General features: G+C 38.0%; 1 protein-coding gene across 1 annotated transcript in view; it reads left to right on the top strand.

Moving 5' to 3' along the window:
• Nucleotides 1-681: 681 nt before the first annotated feature.
• The window catches only part of HBP1 (HMG-box transcription factor 1), a 32,023-nt gene continuing 8,340 nt past the window's right edge, over nt 682-24,364 (top strand). The window contains exons 1-8 of the mRNA XM_049893478.1: nt 682-725; nt 7,715-7,898; nt 10,308-10,536; nt 13,788-13,929; nt 14,292-14,403; nt 14,492-14,604; nt 17,486-17,642; nt 18,575-18,719. Coding sequence (XP_049749435.1) covers nt 711-725; nt 7,715-7,898; nt 10,308-10,536; nt 13,788-13,929; nt 14,292-14,403; nt 14,492-14,604; nt 17,486-17,642; nt 18,575-18,719 — 1,097 coding nt within the window. The 5' untranslated portion in view covers nt 682-710. The remainder of the gene's footprint in view (nt 726-7,714; nt 7,899-10,307; nt 10,537-13,787; nt 13,930-14,291; nt 14,404-14,491; nt 14,605-17,485; nt 17,643-18,574; nt 18,720-24,364) is intronic.

Below are 24,364 nucleotides of genomic sequence, written 5' to 3'. Positions count from 1 at the left end.
TCTCCATCAAGCCTAGGACCTCGATTTGTGGGTGACCGGGTCCTTCGCGAGGCTACACTGCTTCCGCTTGTGCAGTCATCTCCTTCCCCTCGCACTAAAACAATACCTTGGCTGCCTGCCAAACTTTGAGCAGCGAGCGACTTGGCTGTTTATGGCCCGGAAAGGGTGCTGCAGGAGGTTTGGGCTGCTCTGGGTGCTACCAGAGGCCCAGAGGAAGAGAAAAGACCCAAGCTTTATAACACTCCCTTCCTCCGCCCCCTCCTTTTTGTCCTAGACACCAAAACAAACGAGCTGATACACGTGTCCCTATGACTCTTGTTTACTATCAAGACGGCACTGTGCACGCCCTTCTGGGATATGTAGTCCAGCCGGTTCCCTCTGCCCGCAGTTTCCCAGAGGTAATGCAGAGGATTGAGACTACGAGCCCATAATCCATTTCGGGAGCAAAATTTGGCTTGAACCCCCGGAGTCCAGCCAGTAATCCAATCCAAAGCGCTCATTCTAGTGATTGACACGCCATCTTCTCCAGTAAACACAACACAAAAGTCAATACAAGCCCGCCCCCCGAGACGGCCACAGGATCACCCAATGGGAAAGGGGAAGGATCGAAAGGCAGTTCTGCAGACCAATGAGAGCGCAAAAGAGCTGGGAGAAGGCTCAACCCTCGGGGGGTTGAGGGGAGGGGAAGACGAAGCTTGAAAGACTTGGTAATGGCGACGGGTTTGGTAAGTAGGAAAGTTTCGGTTGGGGATTAAGAGCGGCGGCGGGAGCAGTAACGCGCGCCGGGGAGGCCAGCATTAGTCAGATGGGGGATATGCGAGCTGCTGGTGGTGTTGTCGCCGCCAGGACGGCCCGCGCCTGGGCTGCCGGCACTCGGCGACGGGTTTGTTGTCTTTCAGTTGGCGAAGGGGTGGGGGTGGGGAAGGGAGGGGCAGGAGCCCGAGGGGATCGGGCGCCCGGAGAAGCTCGGTGCTGCGCTGGCTCTCGTACTGCAGGGCTGCACTCAGGTTGGGGGCAATTAACTGTCCGGTAACTGCCCGCTGCGAGCCCACTGCACCGGCGTCTCCCGCGAGCTCTTCGGGGCTTCGCCGCCGCGGCGGCGCAAGGGGGTCTCGGGGGCGAGGGCTGGGAGGAGTCTGGGCGAGGACTGCACTTCGGACAGGGTCTCGCGGTGGGTGGCCGGGCCGGGTGCGGAGATGGGACGGGCTGGGGCGGAGGAAGGGGCCGGCGCAGCCCAGGAAAGTTTAACTTCAACTCCCCGAGTGTGGGCGGGGGGATCGGAGGCTGGCGTGGAGTGGGGGGCCGGCCAGGGGTGGGGGACCCCAGTGAGGTACCGCCTCCTTGTGGGCCGAGAGGGGTTCGGGCCGGGCCGGGAAGCTGGCGAAGACGCTGGGCCCCGGGGCTCATTGTTACGCAGTTCGAATGAATGGGCTCCGAGGCGCCTGCGCGGTGGGGCTGAGCCGAGGGGGAAAAACAAGCCCGGAGTCCAGGCTGCGGTCACATGATGGGGGGAGGGAAGGGTAGCGCGATGAATGGCGAAAGTCGTGGGGGATGGACTTGGCGTGGACCGGGCGGCGCTGCTGCTGTGTGACCGGGAGAGGAGGCTTGGCAGGCGATCTCAGTCTCCGCCTTCCAACCTCTGCTGCTGCTCCAGGCCGATTAAAACAAAACAAAAAAGAATCCAGGCGAAGTCTGTAGTCGCGGTCCGGACGGTGTTTGTGTCTTCTTTAAACGCTGTGTGCTGTCTAGGGGTTTTCACCCTCGGCTTTGCACTCCACCCAGTTGAGAGTTCATTCTTAGGGAGTTTTCAGCACGAATCTTTTTTTAAAAGGAGCACTGACAGCAGAGCAACACTACGTTTTTTAGCTTAAGGGTTGCACTGACGCCAGTACGGGAGAAGGGTAAAAGGTAATTGTCTATACTGAGAAGTGATGGAGCGAGCGCCTTTGATTTATGGCAGTAAGGAATGACTCTTAACAGTGATTTTGAAATTTAAATTACCTTTTGAGAATTAGAAAAAATTTAACATTTGTAAATACCATTCAGTTGTTTAACTCCTGATAACGATCTAAATCTGTACTGTCTTATAGGTTTGGTTTTGACTTGATCATTTATTTTTTGCTACTGTCTTTTGCTTTAGCTTGCAAACAGGAGTGTTACGGTCATCTGTTCAGTTTCCTCTATTAAACTCAGGTTTTGCTGGGTGGGCAATGTTTGACGAAGTTCTAAGGAAATTTGAATTATATTCAGAATAATTAAACTCATTGTTTTTGAGCTACTGTATACTTTCTAATGAAGTTATTTAACCACTTTACAGCAAAATAATAATGCTCTTTCTTATAAATTGACGAATTATTTATAGAATGAAAATTTGATTTCACTTCCTTGTTTGCGTGTTACTTAGTTTCATATGCCCAATTACCTTTACTTTCGGACTGGAAAATCCTCCCCTTTTTTCGCTTCTTCAACTCCTACTTACATTAGGGAAAGGGTTACCTTTTCTTAGGATTTCCCACCCACAAGTCTCCCCGATCTTTTGTACTTACACAGTACATACTTCATAGACTTCACACATGGTGCTGTCACTTTAACGGTTGTTTCCTCCACTATATTTTAACTTCTTTGGATTCTCCTTGCTATCCAAGTGCCATAAGCACCAGGCATATGGCATGGACGTAATGAATAAACTGCTAGGCCCTGAAAGTTTTTCAGGGAGAGTTGCAAACTGCCTCTTATATTTGTTTAAAATGAAGATACCAGGACTTTTTTTTTTTTTTTGTCACAGATTATCATAAGAAATTATTTTCTTGACTATGACAAATGCCTGTTTAGTCTATTATCTTTTAAGTATCAAAGTATTTACTTAGAATGACAAAATAAATTACAACTAATGACAAAAAAATGACATACTGTATGTATCACACAACTCAGAAAAAATGACACAGTGTAATATTCTTATTAACAGTTATATCATATTCATAATTTGATCTGCATGCACTTCAGTGCTTCATATCATCACAAAATAATTTTTTCTCTCATGCAGTTGATTGAATTTTTTAAAAGTTACTGGTAAAAACCCACTACTGTTAAGTCTCTTTTGATTCGTAGAAGCACTATAGCACAGAGTAGTACTGCCCCACAGGATTTCCAAGGCTGTAAATCTTGACAGAAATCCCAGTGCCACAGCTTTCTCTCTTGGAGCATTGTAACCATTGATCTTTTGGTTTGCAGCCAAGCACTTTAACCATTGTGCCACCAGGGTTCTCCAGAAGTTGTTGGTAGTAGCTTTAAAGAGTTTCTGATTAATGGATTATCATTTAAAAAAAAAAAAATCCATTGCCATAGAGTCGATTCTGACTTATAGTGACCCTATAAATTTTTAGGGTTACCATCAAGTTTAGGAAAACCTGTCAAGTTTTTTCATATATGAATTTTTACATTATACCAGTTTTTTTTTTTTTTTACCAGAACATTCCAGGTTTTTTCATACAATTCATCTTAAGTACTATTTGAATTGATAGCGCTCTATTTAAAGAGTTTTGTGGATGATCTTATGTGGTGTATTATGAGTTTTTGTATTACCTTCATCAATATTAGCACTTCTGTCAAATCAGCATGAAATTAGTAAGAACTTGTCTAAATGTGATTGGGCAGTAAAGGCAAGGAGCCTGGTTTGGGCAGCAGTGAGTGATGAAATGAAAGAGTGCTTTGGAGCTAGTTAGGGATGTAAGATTTATTATCTTTTATACCTATGATAGTTCTGAAAGGTAGGTAGTTACTAGTCCCACTGGCACAGGAAAGCTGGCATGGAGGTTAATTATTCAGGGTCGTTACAGGTGGTAAGTGATATTCCACAGTGGTATATTTTACCAAAACAGTACTACCCACTGTAGATGTGTTTTTTTTTTCCTTAGCACAGTGGAAAATTAGAGTTGTAGAAACACTTATGTGAAATCTTATGTTTGAAGAAGTTTCTATTGAAACTATTCTAAAAGAACTGCATTAAGGCCCCTTACAGCTTTTTATATAAAAAATTGAATTTAGTATAGTTTGTTAAGGAGAGTCATTTTAACTTGTAATTATGTGATCTATTTTAAATACCTTGTGTAAGAAATACAGATTGATTGGAAATTACTTTCTCTTCATTACCCCAAACAATTCGAGTGTGTAGTCTGGACTTGGTATAGAAGTTCTTCAGAATTAAAAACCAAACTCGTTGCTGTCGAATTGATTCCGACTTTTAGAGACCCTATATTAGAAGAGAGCTTATAGATGTTCCTACCATGAAAATCAGTAATGTCAATGGAAAGGTAAGGATTCAGGGAAGAATCCACCAAAACCCACTGCCATCGAATCAGTTCCAACTCAATTGCCCTATAGGGCAGAGTAGAACTGCCCCGTGGGGTTTCCAAGAAGCAGCTGGTGGATTTGAACTGCTGACCTTTTGGTTAGCCATCTGAACTTTTAACTGCTGCACCCCTAGGGCCCCTCAGAGAAGAATAGACACTTGAAAATAATCTAGCCTATGTTGGTGTGTATCTTTTGTCTGCTTTTCTCTTCAAAAAAAATGGTTCCATTTAGCAATCCCGTTTTCTTCATCCCTAATAGTACTTTGTTCACAGCTGTTTTGAGGCTTAAATATAATTAGATGAAGTATGTAGAAATGCTCTGCACATAATAGGTAGACATTTAGTAAAACCTGGTTTCGTTCTTTCTCATTCACTGAGGCTTAGCTATGTCTAGGCTTGTCTTCCTCTCCTATCTTTCTAAGATTTTATTTGCTTCCTAAAGTTTACATAACATCAGAGCCTTTTCATCCCTACCCAGTAAAAATTGTAATATCGAACATGCCATTTCAAAGTACAACTGATGGAGAATTTTACTTTTCCCTTTTGAGAATCAGTGATTTAGAGAAGATAAGACATGTCCAGAGTTAACTAAAGTACAAGGCAAGCTGTGTTGAGTCCTGTAATACTAAAGCAGTATACAAAAGCATGAATGAACAATAGGGTTAGCTCTACCAGGAGATAGTTGAAAGAGGAGCTTGTTAATTAAAATGAGTATCTAATTGGTATAATGTATGTGGGGAGTATTTTTGAATAAGGACTCTTGTGGTATTTCTTTATTATATCACAGGCCTGGCTTCTCCCAGAATATTTTGAGAGAAAATTACATTTACATATAGTTTCGAATTTTGTCTTCATATGTATTATTTAATGCTCACTAGTTTTTTTTTTTTTTTAGAGCCCTGTTAGATAAGTAGCGGTACCTTGAGAAGTCACCAGCACCCAGGTTACGCAGCCGGCAAGGGTGAAACTCTAGTCTGTTGACTTTAGGCTCTCTTGTACTATATAGTAGCAAAACGTCAGTTATCTAAAGACCAAACTTTTGGTAGCTTTGAACATTGAGAGGTCCAAACACATAGAACTCAAGTTCAGCGAATATTTATTTGGTCCCTTTTGTTATTTGTAGGTAGCTCTGTGTTGAAATTAATGGTTTTTTGTTTGTTTTCTTAAGAGAGTTAGTGTTGGGCTGATGGTAGATAACTGAGACAAGGTGCTGAAGAAATGAGAGAAGTTGCAAGGACATGCTAACCTAGTGCTGTCGAGTCGATTCCGACTCGTAGCAACCCTATAGGACAGAGTAGAACCGCCCCATAGAGTTTCCAAGCAGCACCTGGTGGATTTGAACTGCGGACCCTTTGTTTTGCAGCCGTAGCACTTAACCACTACACCACCGGGGTTTCCTAAGGAGTGTATTGTAAATTGTGAATGGTGGACATTGCAGAAACTACTAATAGGGAAATCTAGCTAGAAACCAAAAAATCAAACCCATTGCCTTTGAACTGATTCTGACTCAAAGCGACCCTATAGGATAATGGACCTGTCCCATAGGGTTTCCAGGGAGCAGCTGGTGGATTTGAACTGCTGACCTTTTGGTTAGCAGCCAAGTTCTTAACCACTGTGCCACCAGAAAAAACCAAAGAGCTCTATGAAGGGAGGGGGAGGGCAAGACATTGCAGCTCTGTTTTTGTTGACCCTAAGAGCAGCACTGTTTCATAGTTCTGAGGCTATATGTATGTAGTGCAACCTCTGAATTTCATAATAGAGGTAAAAAGTTAATGGGACTGTTTTCAACTTTTGGATTACAGTTGAGGTTGACTTCTCCAGATCCCATCTGTATGTCAAGCATAGTACGTTTCGAACTGTTAAGAAAGGTTAAATTATGTTCTGTATACTTAATTTATGGGAAACCCTGGTGGCATAGTGGTTAAGTGCTATGGGTACTAACCAAAAGGTCATTAGTGTGAATCTGCCTGGCGCTTCTTGGAAACTGTACCGGGCAGTTCTACTCTGTCCTATAGAGTCGCTATGAGCTGGAATCAACTTGATGGCAACTTTTTTTTTTTAGTACTTAAAATACAGAGATTTGTATTGGAAATATTTAAAATCTAGTTTCCGAATTGTTAATATTAGCTATTCACAGAACTCATAGGATGTCTAGTTCCTCTCTCTTGTTTTATAAGATTGCTAAATAAAGAATCTTTATTACCAATTACCTTTTATGAGAACTCTTTCAAAGGAAGCTGGGGACAGGTAGCTTATGTAGGCAGAAATTGGGAATGTGAATAGCATGATTTTGTATAGATTCAAAGAGAATGTTCATAGTTCTGATCACGTCAGACCTCAGTTCAAAAATCCTTAGTGGTTCCCCAGTGTTTGCTAATTGCTAATAATAATAATACTAATCACTCTACATAGAGGGTTTTTGCTCTATGTTAGGCATTATCCTAAGCATCTGTTTTACATTTCTTACCTCATTGAATTTTCACAACAACCTGTGAGGTAGGCCCTTTTATTACCTTCATTTTATAAAAAAGACAAAGCTTTTAATTGTCTAGGGCACATAACTAGCAAGTGCAAATCCAGGATATAAATTTAGGCAGCCTAATTTCAGAGTCCTTACTCTTGTCTACTAAAAAAAAAAAAAAAAAAAAATCCAATTTTCTAAACTAGTATTGAAGATTCTGATCCCAGTCTACCTTTCCTGCTTAGTGCTCATGACCATTTGACATGCAGGGCTGTTATACCTTCTAATGATATGGATTCTGCATTCTCCTGATCTCATTCAGTACTTTTTAACTGCAAGTTTGCTCGTGGGAGTTTCAGTAGATTTTGCTCCCTTTATGCGCATTCATTGTTAAGTCCTGCTCTGTAGAACTATGTCTTTCCATTAACATATAGGTTCCTTGAGATCTCTGATAACTTGTTCATTGAGGCCCAACATTGCAACTAGTATAATACCTTTACACTGCAGATATTAAATAAATTTGAAGATTCAAGTAAAAAAAAAAAAGATTTCATTGGTCTTAACAGTTGTGTCTCAGAGTTACTAGATTTAAGAAGAAATAAGCGTATAACTATGCTATTTTTTTGGAAGAAGAGACTTATAAATTTAAAATATTACTCCTTTGGAATATAGGTGTAACTTAGTGCTGACAACACAGTTGTAGATCAAGATATTAGGGAGTCTGCCTGGTCTAAAGGATTTGAAAGGGGTTCAAATAGCAATTTGTAATTAAGCTAAAGAATGTAACTTTGTGATGTCTCTGATTTTATACTCACATAAAAAAAAAAAAGGAATACATTTTCGTGGTGGTTTCTGATTGATTTTATACTTACACATGACTTGACATTTTTTTCTTATTTTTAAGTCAGAGCACCATAACATGGTGTGGGAAGTGAAGACAAATCAGATGCCTAATGCAGTACAGAAACTCCTGCTGGTAATGGACAAGAGAGCTTCAGGAATGAATGACTCATTGGAGTTGCTGCAGTGTAATGAGAATTTGCCATCCTCACCTGGGTATAACTCCTGTGATGAGCACATGGAGCTTGGTAAACAAATTTAAAAATTATTTAGGAATCTCAGTACGCTTCTGATTAATTTTTGTGTTTAGTCAGCTCCTCTGCCTACCTTCGTCTGGTAAAAAGTACGTGATGTTTTTGTACATTAGGAATTTTCAGGACTCTCTTGTTACAGCTTTTAAAATGTTACTTAAAACCAGCATGAGTTTGGGCATTTGGTTATATAGATTCTCATTTAAAAATGATTAAGCTGCCTTACTTTGTGGGGAAAGACTGGATTGTTAACACCTTCAGGAAAACCGTGCTGTGTGACTTTTCGAAAGACATTACTTTTGAAATGGCCTCCTAGTGAGCTTAATAAATTATACTTGGCCACTCTTTGTGGCTGGTTTGCAGGTATGATGGGGAGATGACAGTGGACTCTTGGAATATGAGGATTTGAGGATAACATTTATGGTTATCACTGTTATTAAGCTACTGCAGATCTGTGTGACATACTCTTTTAAGCTCCTCCAGCGATATGTGATATATAGAAACGTGTAGGCTTGGTTCAGGTGTGATTTTGAATTAACCTGCTTTGAGGCTAGTGTTCAGGAGTAAATCACTTAGCTAATGAGTAACTTTGGCTTATTGCCCAGCTTTTCAGCTTGGCTTTGTCCCATTTAATATGTACTTTTATTTAATGTTTGTATGAACTCTGAGGAGTATATATGATTATCCCCATTTTATAAATGATAAAATGGAGCTTATATTCTAGAGTAGTGTTTGGATATTTGGGGATCCTGGAGCCCTGGTGGTGTACTCGGCTGCTAACCGAAAGGTCAACAGTTCTAACCCACCAGCCGCTCCGCAGGAGAAAGATGTGGTAGTCTGCTTCCATAAAGATTACAGCCTTGGAAACCCTATGGGGCAGTTCTACTCTGTCTGATAGGGTCACTAGGAGCCAGAATCGACTTGATGCCACTGGCTTTGGTTTTGGTTTTGGTTTGGAAGTCTTGGGACGTAACCTGTTTGAATGCCAAAGGTCTCCTGAACCCTACTTTTCATTGAGCAGTGGTCACTGTTGAGCAACGAACCATTTTAATCAGGTAGTTCATTCTCCATCGTCACGTTTTAGGTTTCAGGAAGAAATCAGGAACTTAGAACCCAGAAGGGTTAAAACTTCATACTCACCCTCCTGTCAGTGATTTCAGTTAAAAAGTAATTAATTCCTTGAACTTGAGAGACAGAAACGAACCTTTTACAGTGAATAAGAGTGATTTTCAAAGGAAGAGTAATGGAAATGAGGGAAATAGTTACACCAGTGTGACAATTAAGAGAGACTTACTAAAAAAAAAAAAATTTTTTTTTCTTTTATCTTAAATTGGTGTTTTAGAACTGCTTGACCTCCATGAAAGGGGATACCTTTAGTCAGTTTTATAACTGTATATACTGAATCAGTATTTAATTAAGACATTTCAGTTTTAGTAGGATACTGTGAGGTATTTGCCTGGATAGAAATTATATGTACTTTTATAGGGACATTTTAGGAGAACTCCCAGGACTGGAAGAGTTTTCTTGACTTGTATATTGAAGAGACCCAATAAACCTATAGTATGTAGATGTGTGTTTCATAGAGGAATTTTTTTTAAAGGCTTACAAGGTGCATTTTTCCCCCACTTTTGTTTTTTTTATTTTTATTTTTTTTTTAAGAATTTACCTTTTTTTTTTAGGATTCAGTCTTAAAAGTATTTATAGCCTTAGTGTGTATACAAGTGGTATCTGGTAGTATTTCTCAGCTTTTTCTCTTGGGAAGCTGAAAGTCTATCATGAGCTACCTTTTGAGAACACAAAGGAAGAAATAACCAATAGATATTAATGAGATCAGAATTTTTTAGTAAAAAGAAATTTAACTAAGAGTCGAGTAAATTGTACCTAAAAATTTATATGATCTGTAATCTCATCTTTGGAAATTATTGTTTTCATTATTGCAGTAATCTATATAATAGTTCAATGTAGTCTGTGAGCAATACACACACATACAATGCCTTTTTCCTCATGAACATATGAAACATAAAAGTGTCTGAGTGATATGTGGTTTACTCCCAGGTGACCTATAAAAACTGGGGAAAAAAAAAAACTCAACACATACCAAACCCTGTTTTTCCAATTTGTGAACAGTTGTGGTAATTACGTGTTTTAGGTAGTGAAGTCATTACTACATTTATGTTTATTGCGTTTACTTTTCCATCAAGCTCTGTTGACCCTTCGGTGTAAAAGGTTGACATTTGTTTCATTCCAGAAAACATACTGAATATAATTCAGAATTTGTGATTTTCCTTTCACAAAATTAATTAGCTAAATTTGAAGACTTCTATTCCAACTGTAATTATATTGTTGTTCCCTGTATTAGTAATTTTTTTTTTTTTTTTTTATAATTTTTGGTGTTTTTATTTGCAGATGACCTTCCTGAACTTCAGGCTGTTCAAAGTGATCCTACCCGATCTGCCATATTCCAGCTAAGTTCAGATGTTTCACATCAAGAATATCCGAGACCATCTTGGAACCAGAATACCTCAGACATATCAGAGAATACTTACCGTGAAAATGAGGTGGATTGGCTAACAGAATTAGCAAATATTGCTACCAGTCCACAAAGTCCGCTTATGCAGTGCTCATTTTACAACAGGTAAGAGCATTGATTATATTCATATTAAGAACCTATATCATTAAAAAAAAACTATACAATTTTTTTTCCAGTTTTAAAATAAATAATGCTGTTAACCCTCTAATGGATGGTTTTACTTAAATTGTATGTTAAACCTGAAAAGTCATTAGATTTTAGTTTAGCTCCTTGTATCATAATGATCACTCAGTGCCGTGATTTCATATTTAAAGTATTAGGTAAAGGTGATAAGAGAACTAATAGTCAAAAATATTTGTAAATGTTTTGTAGTCATCAGAAAGTAAATTGGACTGAGAAATACTTTTACTGTACATTCCTACTTGTATAATAGAAGTGAAACTGTATTTGTCTAATGAACCATAATTATAATAAACATTATATGTTATTAAACTTTTATCAACCTTGAGTTTGGCTCCTTTTGGTCTAGGCTTATTTTCTTCCATAATGTATGTGGCCTTAGATTATTTACCTGTTCATGAATACAAAAATTTACTAATACTAAAATCTTGAACGTGCAAAAGTAGACTTCCTGTTGGTAAAAACCAGTGTTTCATTTACCCAGACCAGAATTTAAGAAAATTATTGTGCTGTGAAATTATGGAAGCTTCCAACTGATACTCCTAGAGAGTTAAGCAGATAACATTTTATTAGTTATCTCTAAAATGTGAAAAGACAAAGACAAGCATAAATTGGATAGGTTATAGAGTAGAGAAATGCCCAGATTTGCACAGATTTGGGTAGAAAATGATATACCATAGTCAGTAGTAGGTGATACAGCAATAACTAAATTTTGGTAGTGCTCATAAGTTTGTATAATTCTTTGCTTGCTATACAATGAACTTCTTAGGTGTGAAACCCTGTTTTCTTACCGTCCATTAAGCTGTGTTGCTTATCTTCTATTCAGTAGTGATCGGTTTAGATTAAATTCAGTTTGGTTACGTTCAGTTTAATTCCATGTAAAAATAAACTTCCACAGGAAAGAAAACTCCCCTTTCAGAGTGTTATTTCCTTTATAGTCCCAGTTTTCATTGTAATCTTAATAGTCAAGAAGCTAAAAATTTCTGTTTTTTATTTAAGGACTGTAGAGTGTTTAGGTTAAAAAAAACTGATTTAATTATTGGATTTTTTTTTTTTAATTTCTAGTGTAGAGATAATACTATCCATTTTTCACAGCAGTATCATGAGGATTAATAATATAGTTCATGGAATGATAAGTAAACACTTCAGAAGAAAATAAATATAAATAAAAACATAAATAAAAGAGTATATATTCTCTGCAGCATTTCCTTGCTTCCCTTCTTACTAGGGAACAAGACCAAGAGTCATGTTCTGCTATCTTATGTGCCTTCTCACACTGCCAGTGGCTGTTCACATAACTTCTTGTAGAGTATTAAACTATGTTAGTCTTTGAGCTTTGGATGTCCGAAGTCATAACTGTATGGTACCAAGGGGTTGAGGACAGGTAAAATTTATATTATCACAGCATATATAGAGGGATGAAGGACTGTTGGTGTTAGTGATTTAGACCCATTTAGCTTGTTAATTTTTATAGAACATTTAGGCCAACTAAGAACATTGCACTGTTACTTCTGTTTTAAATGGATAAACAGAAGAACTGATAAAAACTTTTCTTTTATTAGGGATGAGCATAAGGAATTTTTAGCAGTTTTTCCACTCTCTAATACTTATATATCTAAATGTATAATAAAAGGAAGAAGTTGGGCAAAGAGGAAACATTCAGCATGTAATTTAAAATCTAAAATTGATTGGAGAGTATGCTAAAATACATGGAAATTTGAGGGACTTTTTAAGAAGTAATATGAAAATGGAAGCAAAGTACAGCCTCATAAATCCTCATTAAAAAATAATTTTTGCAAGTGTATAATGAGAAAAACCTTAATGGGGATAAAATAAAAATTGAGAGGCTAATAAAATTTCCAAGGAAATAAGGGAAAAATTGGAAAAGATGTCCCTCATTCCCACTTTTAAAAGAGGATAGGACAGACATGCATAAAGTTTTTTTCTGTTAAGGACCAAATCTCTGTTTGGCATCTCAGAATTTAGGACCTCTGGACAGGTTTCCACTCAGACCTTACTGTCTTCCTCTCTCTTTCTTTTCCAAACTCCAGAATCAATACACATTGCTAATCCATCCTTTATAGGCTTACTGTTACCCTTCTTGTGAATATCTGATCTCTTCATGAGGGAAGGACCTTAGTAGTTTCTTGAGCTAAAGTTTTTAAGGGGCTTCTTTAGAGGAGATAAATAGACCTTACATGTAGTTTATTTTCAACAAATTTTTATTAAAAAGCAAGAAATAGTGTCCAGTTACAAGGAGTTGTAGATAAGGTGCTTCCTGTTATAATAAATTTAAGCATTTTAATAAATTTAAGCATTTTACCTTATAGTAATTCATTGTATCTGCTCAGTGATAGGTGGTTGGCAGACAAAGAGTTCAGTGTTGATCACATTAAGTTTCTTGTGTGCTGGCAAGTTGATTCGGACTCGTAGAGACCCCTGTAGGATGGAGTAGAACTGCCTCATAGAGTTTCCTAGGCTGTAATCTTTACAGAGCAGATCCCCAGGTCTTTTTTCCTGCAGAGCTGCTTGTGGGTTTGAACTGCTGACTTTTTTGTTAGCAGCCAAGTGTTTAACTATTGAGCCATCAGGGCTTCTATGTTAAGCTTAAAACCAACCAAACCCATTGCCATCAAGTCCATTCTGACTCTTAGCAACCCTATAGGACAGAGTAGAATTGCCCCATAGGGTTTCCAGGGAGTACCTGGTGGATTTGAACTGCCGACCTTTCGGTTAGCAGCTGAACTCTTAACCGGTACGCCACATAAGCTTAGATACACTTTATTCATATTGAGACTGATTGAGTACATAAAGGTAGAGGAAAGAAAGTGATAAGGAGCCCTGCACAGGAACATCGTCATTCATGACTGAAAATATGTATATTTATGTGTATTTGTAAAGAATGGATGGCATAAATAAATGAAAAAATGTTTAGTGATTTAAAATACATTGTCAAATCTGAAAAAAAAATGCTATTTAAAACGTATGAGGAGGATTTAGGTAAGTTGTGTTAAGGAACAGCATATTATAAATGAAACCTTGCTGTCTTTATTGTTTTCCTTATATGTCTTATATGTAACATTGGCATTTGAATGTGAATATGAAGTTTTTCATCAGAAGGAAAGATCTGTTTTAAAAACCTGTGCTTTATGATTAAAACTGCTGCTTTATTTTAGATCATCTCCTGTACACATCATAGCGACTAGCAAAAGTTTACATTCCTATGCACGCCCTCCACCAGTGTCCTCCTCTTCTAAGAGTGAATCAGCCTTCCCTCATCACCACTGGAAGGATGAAACACCAGTCAGACATGAAAGGGTACGTTTATTTATGAGGTTAAACTTTGACACAGTTTGTACAATAGTTGAAATAAATCAACTTTCCCTGTTTAAGAAATTCTGTAGAAGCACATACAGATGGGAAATAGGTCTCATTGTTCTGGATTTAATTTTATGTATAGCTGTATTACTGGTTTAAATAAAAGCAAAGCATTAAAAATGGGAACGTGCATTTAAAAGTTCTATAAATGTCTATAAGCGTCAGTTTTTGAAGGCACTGTATTTTTCCCTACGTTTAGAATGACTAAATTATTCACTAATATGTCGGCTTGAGGTAAAAACAGGTATTAACAAGATACATTAAAAAAATCAAAATAAAAATGTTTAATATTTTCTCGCTAGGCAAATAGTGAGTCAGAATCTGGCATTTTCTGCATGTCTTCCCTCTCAGATGATGATGATTTGGGATGGTGCAATTCCTGGCCTTCAACTGTTTGGCACTGTTTTTTGAAAGGTGAAAAAAAAAGTCTTGAATTTTCCTCAGCTTTTCCTTGTGTAACGCACTAGTCGCATATTTAACATTGGTATTCTGCTTAAACCAGGCACCCGACTGTGCTTTCATAAGGGCAGCAATAAGGAGTGGCAGGATGTTGAAGATTTTGCTAGAGCCGAAGGCTGTGATAATGAGGAAGATCTCCGAATGGGCACTCACAAGGTAAATTTCAAAATCTTTCAAATTCTTTGAAAATCCTCCAAAATGAAACCTAGTTTACTGTTAACCTGAAGTTCTAGCCACCATTTGCTTTCATATTTAAATGGCACGTTACATTTTAAGTAGAGGTTTTGTGACTACTCTTTGTTGCCTAACCTGATAGAGAGGAACAGTGACTTTGGGTTTACCTTTCTAATTATGTTTTCTTACATGCAAAAAAGGAAACCCTGGTGGCATAATGGTTAAATGCTACAGCTGCTAACCAAAAGGCTGGCAGTTTGAATCCACCAGGCACTCCTTGGAAACTACGGGGTGGTTCTGCCCTGTCCTGTTAGCGTTGCTGAGTTGGAATTGACTTGGTGGCAGTGGGTCGGGTTGGGTTATATGCAAAAAAGAGTGTATTTCTTAGCAGTCTCCATTTTATGTTGGGGATAACTAAACTGGCATTAAAAATAAAATAAATGAGTAAATCAACCAACCAAAGGCTTATTTTAGATAATCTACAAGGTGGTTAATTCCCCTGTGGGTAATTAAGAGTTGAATATATTGTTAATTTTTAAATAACTCCAAAAAACATTGGATTTTCTAAATCAATAAACAAAAGCAGTAGTGGGCAACATTAGGATTAACAGATTGACTCTTTTCACTTTGAAATTTATTTGTCCTATCTCTGTGGTAAGGCAGAGAAAATAGGCATGCAAAGTGTGCTTGTTTATAATTCCTTTTTGATCCTGCTATTCCCTACCCCTGAATGTCTTGAGAAAATAGTCCTCATTTGGCTGCTTTCATTTTTTCCCCCTTCATTTCTCTACTTCATGATAGAAGCCGGCTTTGGCCTTTTACCACTTTACTGAAATTTGTCTCAAAGGCCTCTAGCTTTATTCTAATTTCTACGACCAGAGACTTCTGCTTGTTCTGTTTGACATCTCTGCAACGTTTGACACAGTGGGTTAGTTCTTGAAAACATCTTCCCTTGACTTGTGTGGAAGCACTGGTGGTGTAGTGGTTAAATGTTATGGCTGCTAACCAAAGGTTTGACAGTTCGAATCCACCAGGTGCTCCTTGGAAACTCTCTGCGGCAGTTCTGCTTTGTCCTATAGGGTCGCTATGAGTTGGAATGGACTCGACGGCACTGGGTTTGTTTGTTTTTGTTTTTGATTTGTGTATCATGGCAGTGCCCCAGTTTGTCTTCTAATGTCTCAGTCTTTTTGACTGGTTACTTGTCTGCCCACAAATGTAGCACAAGGTTTTGCCCCTCCTCATTCTTCGCCAACTCTTCTCTACCTGTATTGTCGGCAGCAGCTCCATAGTGGGCTGGGGACAGGCTGAACTTGGAGTCGGGAAACTTCTAGCTCTTCCAGTAACTATTTGTGTGACTGACCTGGAACAGATTGTTAACCTGTCTGGGTGTTGACTTCCTGATCTGTTAAATGGGATTGGATTAGTTTTAATCCGTGTAGGTTTAACTAGTGTAGCTCTGAGAATTATGTTGTTGTTAGGTGCTGTTGAGTCGATTCTGACTCATAGTGACCCTGTGGGATAGAGTAGAACTGTCTCATAGGGTTTCCTAGGCTGAAATCTTTATGGGAGCAGATTGCCACGTCTTTGTCCCAAGCAGCCTCTGGGTGGGTTCAAACTGCCAACCTTTCGGTTAGCAGTTGAGCACTTAACCATTACACCACCCGGGCTCCTTTTCTAAGAATTATAAGATTCTGTAATTCATTTGTTTACGAATGTATGTCTGTAGCCCTTACCTGCACGTTCCCAGTTGCACGTTACAACATCTCTGTGTGAACATCAGTCAGTTCTTCAGGCTCAGCTCAGTATGACCAAAACTAGATTTACTTTCTTTCCCTTCCCGGCTTACTCTTTCCCTTTTCTTTTAAAGAAATTATTAGCCTTCCTGATGCTCAGATTCAAAACCATAAAGTTATCTTTTACAATTCCCTTTTCTCCCTTCATATTCAGTTGATCAATTCTATTTTCATAAAGATTTTCTACAGTCATTCTTCTCTCATTCATTACTTTGTTCATGCTCTAGTTTAATAATGATTGGATAGTATAGCTAGCTGTCAGCATGTTTGTCTCCTTTGTTTTTCTGAGTCTAAGGGTAGGGATCGTGTCTTCTTCATGTTTGTATTTCGAGTTTAGCACCCAGCATGTTCTGAATGCTCAATAAATATAGTTTGAATTTAGATTTAATCTGGTTTTACCACCACTGCATTAGTTAAGGTTTTGTTTCCTTGTTAATTCAGTAACAAGGTCTCTTTTTATATCCTCAAATAATTGAATATTTAAGGTATCTGCATTGATCTGTAATCATTGTTATCATTTTAAAATCGACAGTCATATTAATAAAAATGACTTCCCAGTACTGTCTAAAAGGAAAGCTTAAGTACTTTGTACATCTTCAAGATCTCTATTAACTGGCACCACCTTTTCAACCTTATTTGCCCCCAGCTCTGAACTCACTTTGTATTTTTAGCAAATATGCAGCACTCCCCAAGGAAGTTGCTAATTAAAATTGTTCCTGGTGCAAGAAATGGTCTTCTTCCACCTTTCTGAATTTCATTCTTCTTTTAAATACCAGTTCAAATGGAAACTGAAAATCCTGCCTAACATCTCTGTCTTTTGGAATTAATATCTTCCTTTATTAAACTCCATTAGCTTATTTATATTTGAATTAAAGGGCTTATTCCAGTTTGCATTGTTATAATTATTTTTATGTGTGTCTTTTTTCACTACTAGGTTGAAAGCTCCTTGAAGACAGGGATCCTGTCTTGTTCATTTTTATCTTTTCCACAGAGTCTTGCATGTAATAGGAACTTCATTATGTCTTGAATTGTACATTTCCAATTCATTCCCTCTATGCATATGTTTTCAGGGCTATGGTTCTGATGGTCTAAAGTTGTTATCACATGAAGAAAGTGTATCATTTGGCGAGTCTGTCCTGAAGTTGACTTTTGATCCTGGTACAGTAGAAGATGGTTTACTTACCGTAGAGTGTAAGCTGGACCACCCTTTCTATGTTAAAAATAAAGGTAGGGTTTCAACTGAATTTGTTTTAACTTCAAGAAAAACTTCTTAAGTCCTTAATTATGTCTTGTGGCCTTGATGGTTTAAAAAAAAAATTAAGGGAAAATTTCTTTCAAACTAAATAAGATTGCCATAGGAGATGCTTGTAAAAATACCTAATGATGCTTAACAATCTTAGCAGTAGTCAGGTGGAACTCTTCTTCCTGTGAGTATAAGAAATTTTTATGTTCATGTAACATACTCTAATAAGCTTTCTGTTATCTTGATATAGTTTGGGGAATGGAATATTCTGGATAATGACATTTTGGTTTAGAGTTATCAGATATGTTATAAACTTGAATCACTTTTCAGAGCCTTACAGGTAACATCATATAAAATGTAGTTTAATAATTCAGAGACTTATTCCGTGGATTCAGTCATCATCACTTATCACTTACTGTCTTGTAGATTAAAGGTCCCTGAGTGGTGCAAACTGACCTTAAGGTTTGCAGTTCGAACCCACCCAATGATGCCACGGAAGAAAGTCATGGTGATCTGGTTCCATAAAGACTACAGCCCAGAAAACCCTATGAAACAGTTCTACTCTGTAATATATGGTATAGCCATGAGTCAGAATTGACCCGATAGCAAATTTTTTTTTAGTTTTTATTTCGTAGATTGATGAAAGTGCGATTAATAGGGATCTAGTTAGTAAAATGCTGACAAACTCGTTTTATAGGATTTTTACATAGCTTAAAAGAAATACTTGTCTAGTACTTGCTTTATTGCAAAGATTCATGACTTTTGTTAGAAAATCTCTTGGAACTTATTTGAAATAATAACTTTTTATTCTAAAGACACAGAAATGATATAGAAATGATATGTCTGTTGTGTAGTAATTGAGGTGCTTTCTGTTAATCCCCAAGCTCTGTGTGACTGTTGTTTAATTTAACTTCAGGTTGGTCATCATTTTATCCGAGCTTGACTGTGGTACAGCATGGCATTCCATGTTGTGAGATTCATATTGGCGATGTATGTCTACCTCCTGGACACCCCGATGCCATTAATTTTGATGATTCAGGTGTTTTTGATACATTTAAAAGGTAATATTGGATTAAATTTTTTTTTTTTTTTTTTCCGGTTAAGGTTTCCTCTCAGTCTCCCTAATTATTGCTAAGTCAAATATTTAGGAGGGATTTGGTGGAACCTTTAAAAATTGGAGAATTAGAAAAAAGTTACTTAAAGTATATATGTAATTAAATAAAAATTAGGTTATTAAAGTAAAATAATAAGTGGGGAGTTTTGCATAGTCAGTCATATAGGAAAAGCGAGTTTATAAAACATTTAGGATTAGATTAGGAAAAATTACACATGTTATATGACCAAGTTTAATAGATCAGTTTTGATAGTTAAATAAAAATCCTTTCTGGCCAGTTGTTTTTAACTAGTTCATAAATCTCTTAGTAATATGATTTGTAATTAAATGACTCCCGTTTAATTTTAACTGTGTCTTTGTATAATACTCGTTTTTGCCAGATGTATTAGTTGCATGGTTTAGCTAATAATAAAAATAGCAAAAGCTCGACATTTGGAAAGACCTAGAGAAGGAAGCTAGTAAGTGACAGAATGAACCCACATGTCCCGACTCCCAGAAAGGTTGACCAATTGTCCCAGTTCGCCTGGGACTTTGCTGGTTTTAGCACCGAAACTCCTGCATCTCTGGGAGGTACTAAATCCTGGGTAGACTGGAACAGTTGGTCACATTACTCCCAGATCTGAGACTCATTTCCACTACTCTGTGTTTTAAGTCATCATTTCAGTTCTTAATTTCCCACTGCATGCCTTTTCTAGGTAGGTTATTTTGAGCATGAGAAATTTGTGTAGCTGAACTTGACATCTTAATGTTTTGAGGTAATAGAGCTAGATTCTAAAGTACAGGTGTGAGGTGAAAAATCTTGTATGTCAGCATTACTCTTGGAAGGTCTTTAAATCACCCAAAAAGTATAGTATGCATGGTTTTGTATGTATAACCTTACAGAGTAATTCTTATTTATACTACAGTTTGAGAAAAATGGGGCTAGACTAAAAGAAGATACCTAGAGAAAGTCTGTGTGCAAGTATCTGGGATTTTAAGACTTTAAGATAATTATCAAATCTATAAGCATGCATGGGCACTAAGAGAATTCTCAAGAGTTCTACTGGCTTTTAGATTTTATTTCATTCAATTTAGTATAATAAAATATAAGGTTAATATATATGTATCTTGTAAAAATAGTGAGATTACTGTTTAGAAAAGCAAATAACATAGGACCTGGCATAAGGCCTGTGTTCAGTAAATGTCTGCAAGATTGGAATCTAAATGCTGTTTGTTTATGTCCATCATACACACACTGAAAAATTAGAGAGAGATAAGACACCATTTTAAGGTCTGATATTCTCCCCAAGTATTTTTTTTTTTTTGTAATTTTTTTTTTATGGTGCTTTAAGTGAAAGTTTAAAAATCAAGTCAGTCTCTTATACAAAAATTTATATACACTTTGCTGTGTACTCCTAATTGCTCTTGCCCTAATGAGACAGCACACTCCTTCCCTCCACTCTCTCTTCTGACCCATTCGGCCAGCTTCTGACCCCGCTGCCCTCTCATCTCCCTTCCAGACAGGAGACGTCAACATAGCCTCATGTGTCTACTTGATCTAAGAGGCTTATTCTTCACCAGTATCGTTTTTCTATCTCGTTGTCCAGTCCAATCCCTGTCTGAAGAGTTGGCTTTGGGAATGGTTCCTGTCTTGGTCTAACAGAACATCTGGGGACCATGACCACTGGGGTGCTTCTGGTCTCAGTCAGACCATTAAGTCTGGTCTTCTTACGAGAATTTGGGGTCTGCAGCCCACTGCTCTCCTGCTCCCTCAGGGGTTCTTGGTTGTGTTCCCCGTCAGGGCAGTCATCGATTGTAGCCGGGCACCATCTAGTTCTTCTGGTCACAGGCTGATATAGTCTTCGATTTATGTGACCCTTTCTCTTGGGCTCATAATTACCTTCTGTCTTTGGTGTTCTTCCTCCTCCTCTGTTCCAGGTGGGTTGAGACCAATGGATGCATCTTAGATGGCTGCTTGCTAGCGTTTAAGACCCCAGATGCCACTCTCCAAAGTGGGATGCAGAATGTTTTCTTTATAGATTTTATTATGTCAGTTGACTTAGATGTCCTCTGAAACCATGGTCCCCAAACTCCTGCCCCTGCTACGCTGGCCTTCGAAGCTTTCAGTTTATTCAGGAAGCATCTTTGCTTTTGGTTTAGTCCGGTTGTGCTGACCTCTCCTATACTGTGTGTTGTCTTTCTCTTCACCTAAAATAGTTCTTATCTACATCTAATTAGTGAATACCCCTCTTCCTCCCTCCCCCCCCTCCACTTCAACTATTCTTAAGATATGGATCAGTTATAAGTTACACGTTTTGGTGCGAGTATAAACCGATAAAAAATTGGAGGGTAATTTGGTTTATCTTGTCAAGTTGGATATCAGCAATTACATTCCTGAGTATATCTATACCCCAGAGAAGTGGTTTGCAGCTGTATTACTGTAGTAGCAACAATATCAGTACCCGTTAACTGGAAAGTGAATACTTAAATTGTTATAGTGGAATTCTTCTGCCAGTGGAAGAGGACTAAACCTTAACCGTACATTTTAAAACATGGATTAATTTCAGAAATGTTAGGTAAAAAATTGTCTCAGAATATATATAGTGTGATTTTGTTTTTTATGGACTCACATTCTTTGGAAATATATTTAATAAAATTGTAAATACAGTTAAATTTATATTATAGTCTTTAAATATTATATGTAACATGCATTATGTAATTGTGGATGGAATTATGTCTTGGTGGGGGGTTTGCCTGACATAGGGAGGGCAAGAAGGGAAAGAAAGGCAGGAAGAAGAAACCCTTAGTCCAAGAGAGGACCCCAGAATAAATTCCAAGGTACCACTTGGGGACTTGGGGGAAGCTTTTGGGTCATGATGTTCAAGGAAAGACATTTAAGCAGATTCTAGTTTGGCAAGGACCAAAAGGCAGCAAGCAGTGAATGCTCTCTTAAACACCAGTTGAGGCTCTCTTGAAGAAAAAGATTCCAAGTGAGAGCATGGTTTATGAAAGCTCATTCTGAGGCATTGAGAATTGAGGCCAGCCTTTTGGGTATCGGGCAAGTTTAAAGCAGTCCCTTTTGACTTTGTAAAGTTTACATTTCTATTCAAGTGAAATGATAATTTAACAGACAAACTGAAATGAGTGCCTACTACTCTGTGTACCAGGCACTGTACGTACATTGACTTACTCTTCACTATTCTATTAGTAGATTATATTGTCCTCTTACAGAGGGGGAACTAAAACAAAGAGAGGGAACATGCCCAAAACATAGCCGGTAAGTATAACTAGGAGTCAAGCTTACGTCTTGTAAAGATTCCAAATTCACTACTCGTATGTACTAATCTAGGCCACTTCTACAATAATAATTAAAAAAAACTTGTTGCTGTCGAGTTGATGCCGAATCATAGCGATCCTATAGGACAGAGTAGAACTGCCCCATAGGGTTTCTAAGGAGCGGCTGGTGGATTCGAACTGCTGACCTTTTAGTTAGCAAGCCAGATGCTTAACTACTGCACCACCAGGGCTCCACAATAATAACCTGTTACCATTGAGTCGGTTCCAATAATAGATACCCCTAATTAAGTACCTACCTAATTAAGTACCTACTATGTGCCCACCTTGTCCTAAGTACTTTACATATGTTTTCTTTCTGTAGTACTGCAAAACATGCATTGTCTTCATTTTACAGATAAGTAAACTCAGGCTAGATGGTTTATTTAACTTACACAAGCTCGCTCATATTACTCGTCTAAGGGCAGATTTTGAACCCAATTAAAATTTCACAGTATTATGTTCTGCACAGTTTTGCTTCATGATTTAACCCGTCCAGTTACTGAGCTAATATTTTAGAGCCTAGTTATGTATGTGCTGGGCATTGGGGGTTTAAAATCAGTTAAAACGTAGGCCTTGCCTACTTTGTTTCCAGTCTCGAGAAGGAAATGGATTAGTAAATACATGATGTGGTATACTGGTTGAGAGGCAGTGTATCGTATCCTGCCAGGACCTTGAGCTCCGGAGCTGCACTGCCTAGTCAAATCCCGGCTTTGCAACATACTAGTTGTGGAATCTTTGGTACATTAACCTTTTTATGGTTCTTTTTTCCAATCTGTAAAACGGGGATAATATTGTAGGGAGGATTAAATGAGTCAGTATATGTGACATTATAACATATGTGATGCGACTTTCAAAGGCACTACATTGTGAAATCTTAAATGATTTGACAAAGAATGTGGGGAAAGGCATTCTAAGCTGCAGGAATGGCATGTACAAAATGTAGAGATGTGAAAAAAGGCACGTTCCAGAGAATGCAGGTAGTGTAATAAGAACAGATGCTTATCTGAGGGGGTATAGTAGAGGATTTAGCTATTTTCTAGAATCCTGTGTCCTGTTTTAACACTACAGTCATGTCAGAAATTCTGTGGTTATTTCAGATTGATTTAAGTTGTATCCATAATGGGAATAGATGATGGTTGTTATTTGTGCCCCTAGAGGCACAAAAAAAATTTTTTTTGAGTTTCATATTTTAGCGTTAACCTAGTGCCGTTATCTACCCTATTTTAAAATCTTCTGGTATTTCAAGTTGTGATTAAATATTTTCCTTTAGTACCCAAAAAAACCAAACCCATCGCTGTCGAGTCAATTCCAACTCATAGCAACCCTATAGGACAGAGTAGAACTGCCACACGGTTTCAAAGGAGTGCCTGGTGGATTCGAACTGCCAACCTTTTAGTTAGCAGCCGTAGCTCTTAACCACCAGGATTTCCATTTCCTTAGTAGAGATTAATAATTTTGTGTCAGTTTCATTTATAATGCGTATGGTTGCTATTTTTAAAAACTATGTGTGGGAGGGGTAAAGGGATTTTGTGGAAGTTGAAACCCTATAGATAGAATTGCTTCAGACACACTACTGATTGCTAAGTATTTATTAGATGATTTTAGAGTCATAGTTTAAGTACATTTATTTCATGTACTACCTTTTTTTAAAAAAGACATTGTGTGATTGATAATTAGAAGCCATTTGTGTTAGTGAATAGCATGGAACTCATTTATTTAGCCATCTTCTGTCTTTAGAATAATTCATAATCCAATCTAGAAGTCCAAATTCAGAGCACCAGCTATAGGGGAAGGCTTTCCGTCTCTGTCGGCTCTGGAGAAAGGTGTTTTGTCTCTTCAGCTTCTTCTTCCTTGGAAATTTCCATGTGTCTAGGCATCTGTCTTGCCCCATCTCTCCTCTGCTCACTTGTTTGATCTTTTATATGTCAAAAGAGATTGACTCAAGATACTCCTTGTGCTAATCCTACCTCATTAACATCACAAAGACAGCCCATTCCCAAATGGAATTACAACCACAGGCATAGAGATTAGGATTAATAACACATTTTTCAGAGACATAATTTGATCCATAACAGCTAGTATCAACCTGTTTTGCTGTATTACCAGAATTTGTTTCAGGGAGAGAAGTGGAAGCTGGGTTCAGACTAAAAGCTGAATAAAGGTTTTTTACCAAGAAGGTATAAAAGTGTGGGCGGAGAGAGTTGGTACAGTTGGAACAGGAGAATTCTTTTGACCGGTGTTGCCTGTAGGCTATGGTCTACAGTAGCTTTAAGTTTC

The sequence above is a fragment of the Elephas maximus genome, chromosome 8 (genome assembly GCF_024166365.1).
Source record: "Elephas maximus indicus isolate mEleMax1 chromosome 8, mEleMax1 primary haplotype, whole genome shotgun sequence".
In the NCBI taxonomy this organism is placed as follows: Eukaryota; Metazoa; Chordata; class Mammalia; order Proboscidea; family Elephantidae; genus Elephas; species Elephas maximus.
Note: the sequence above shows the minus strand (reverse complement) of the source record. Positions and strands in the feature narration are given on the sequence as shown.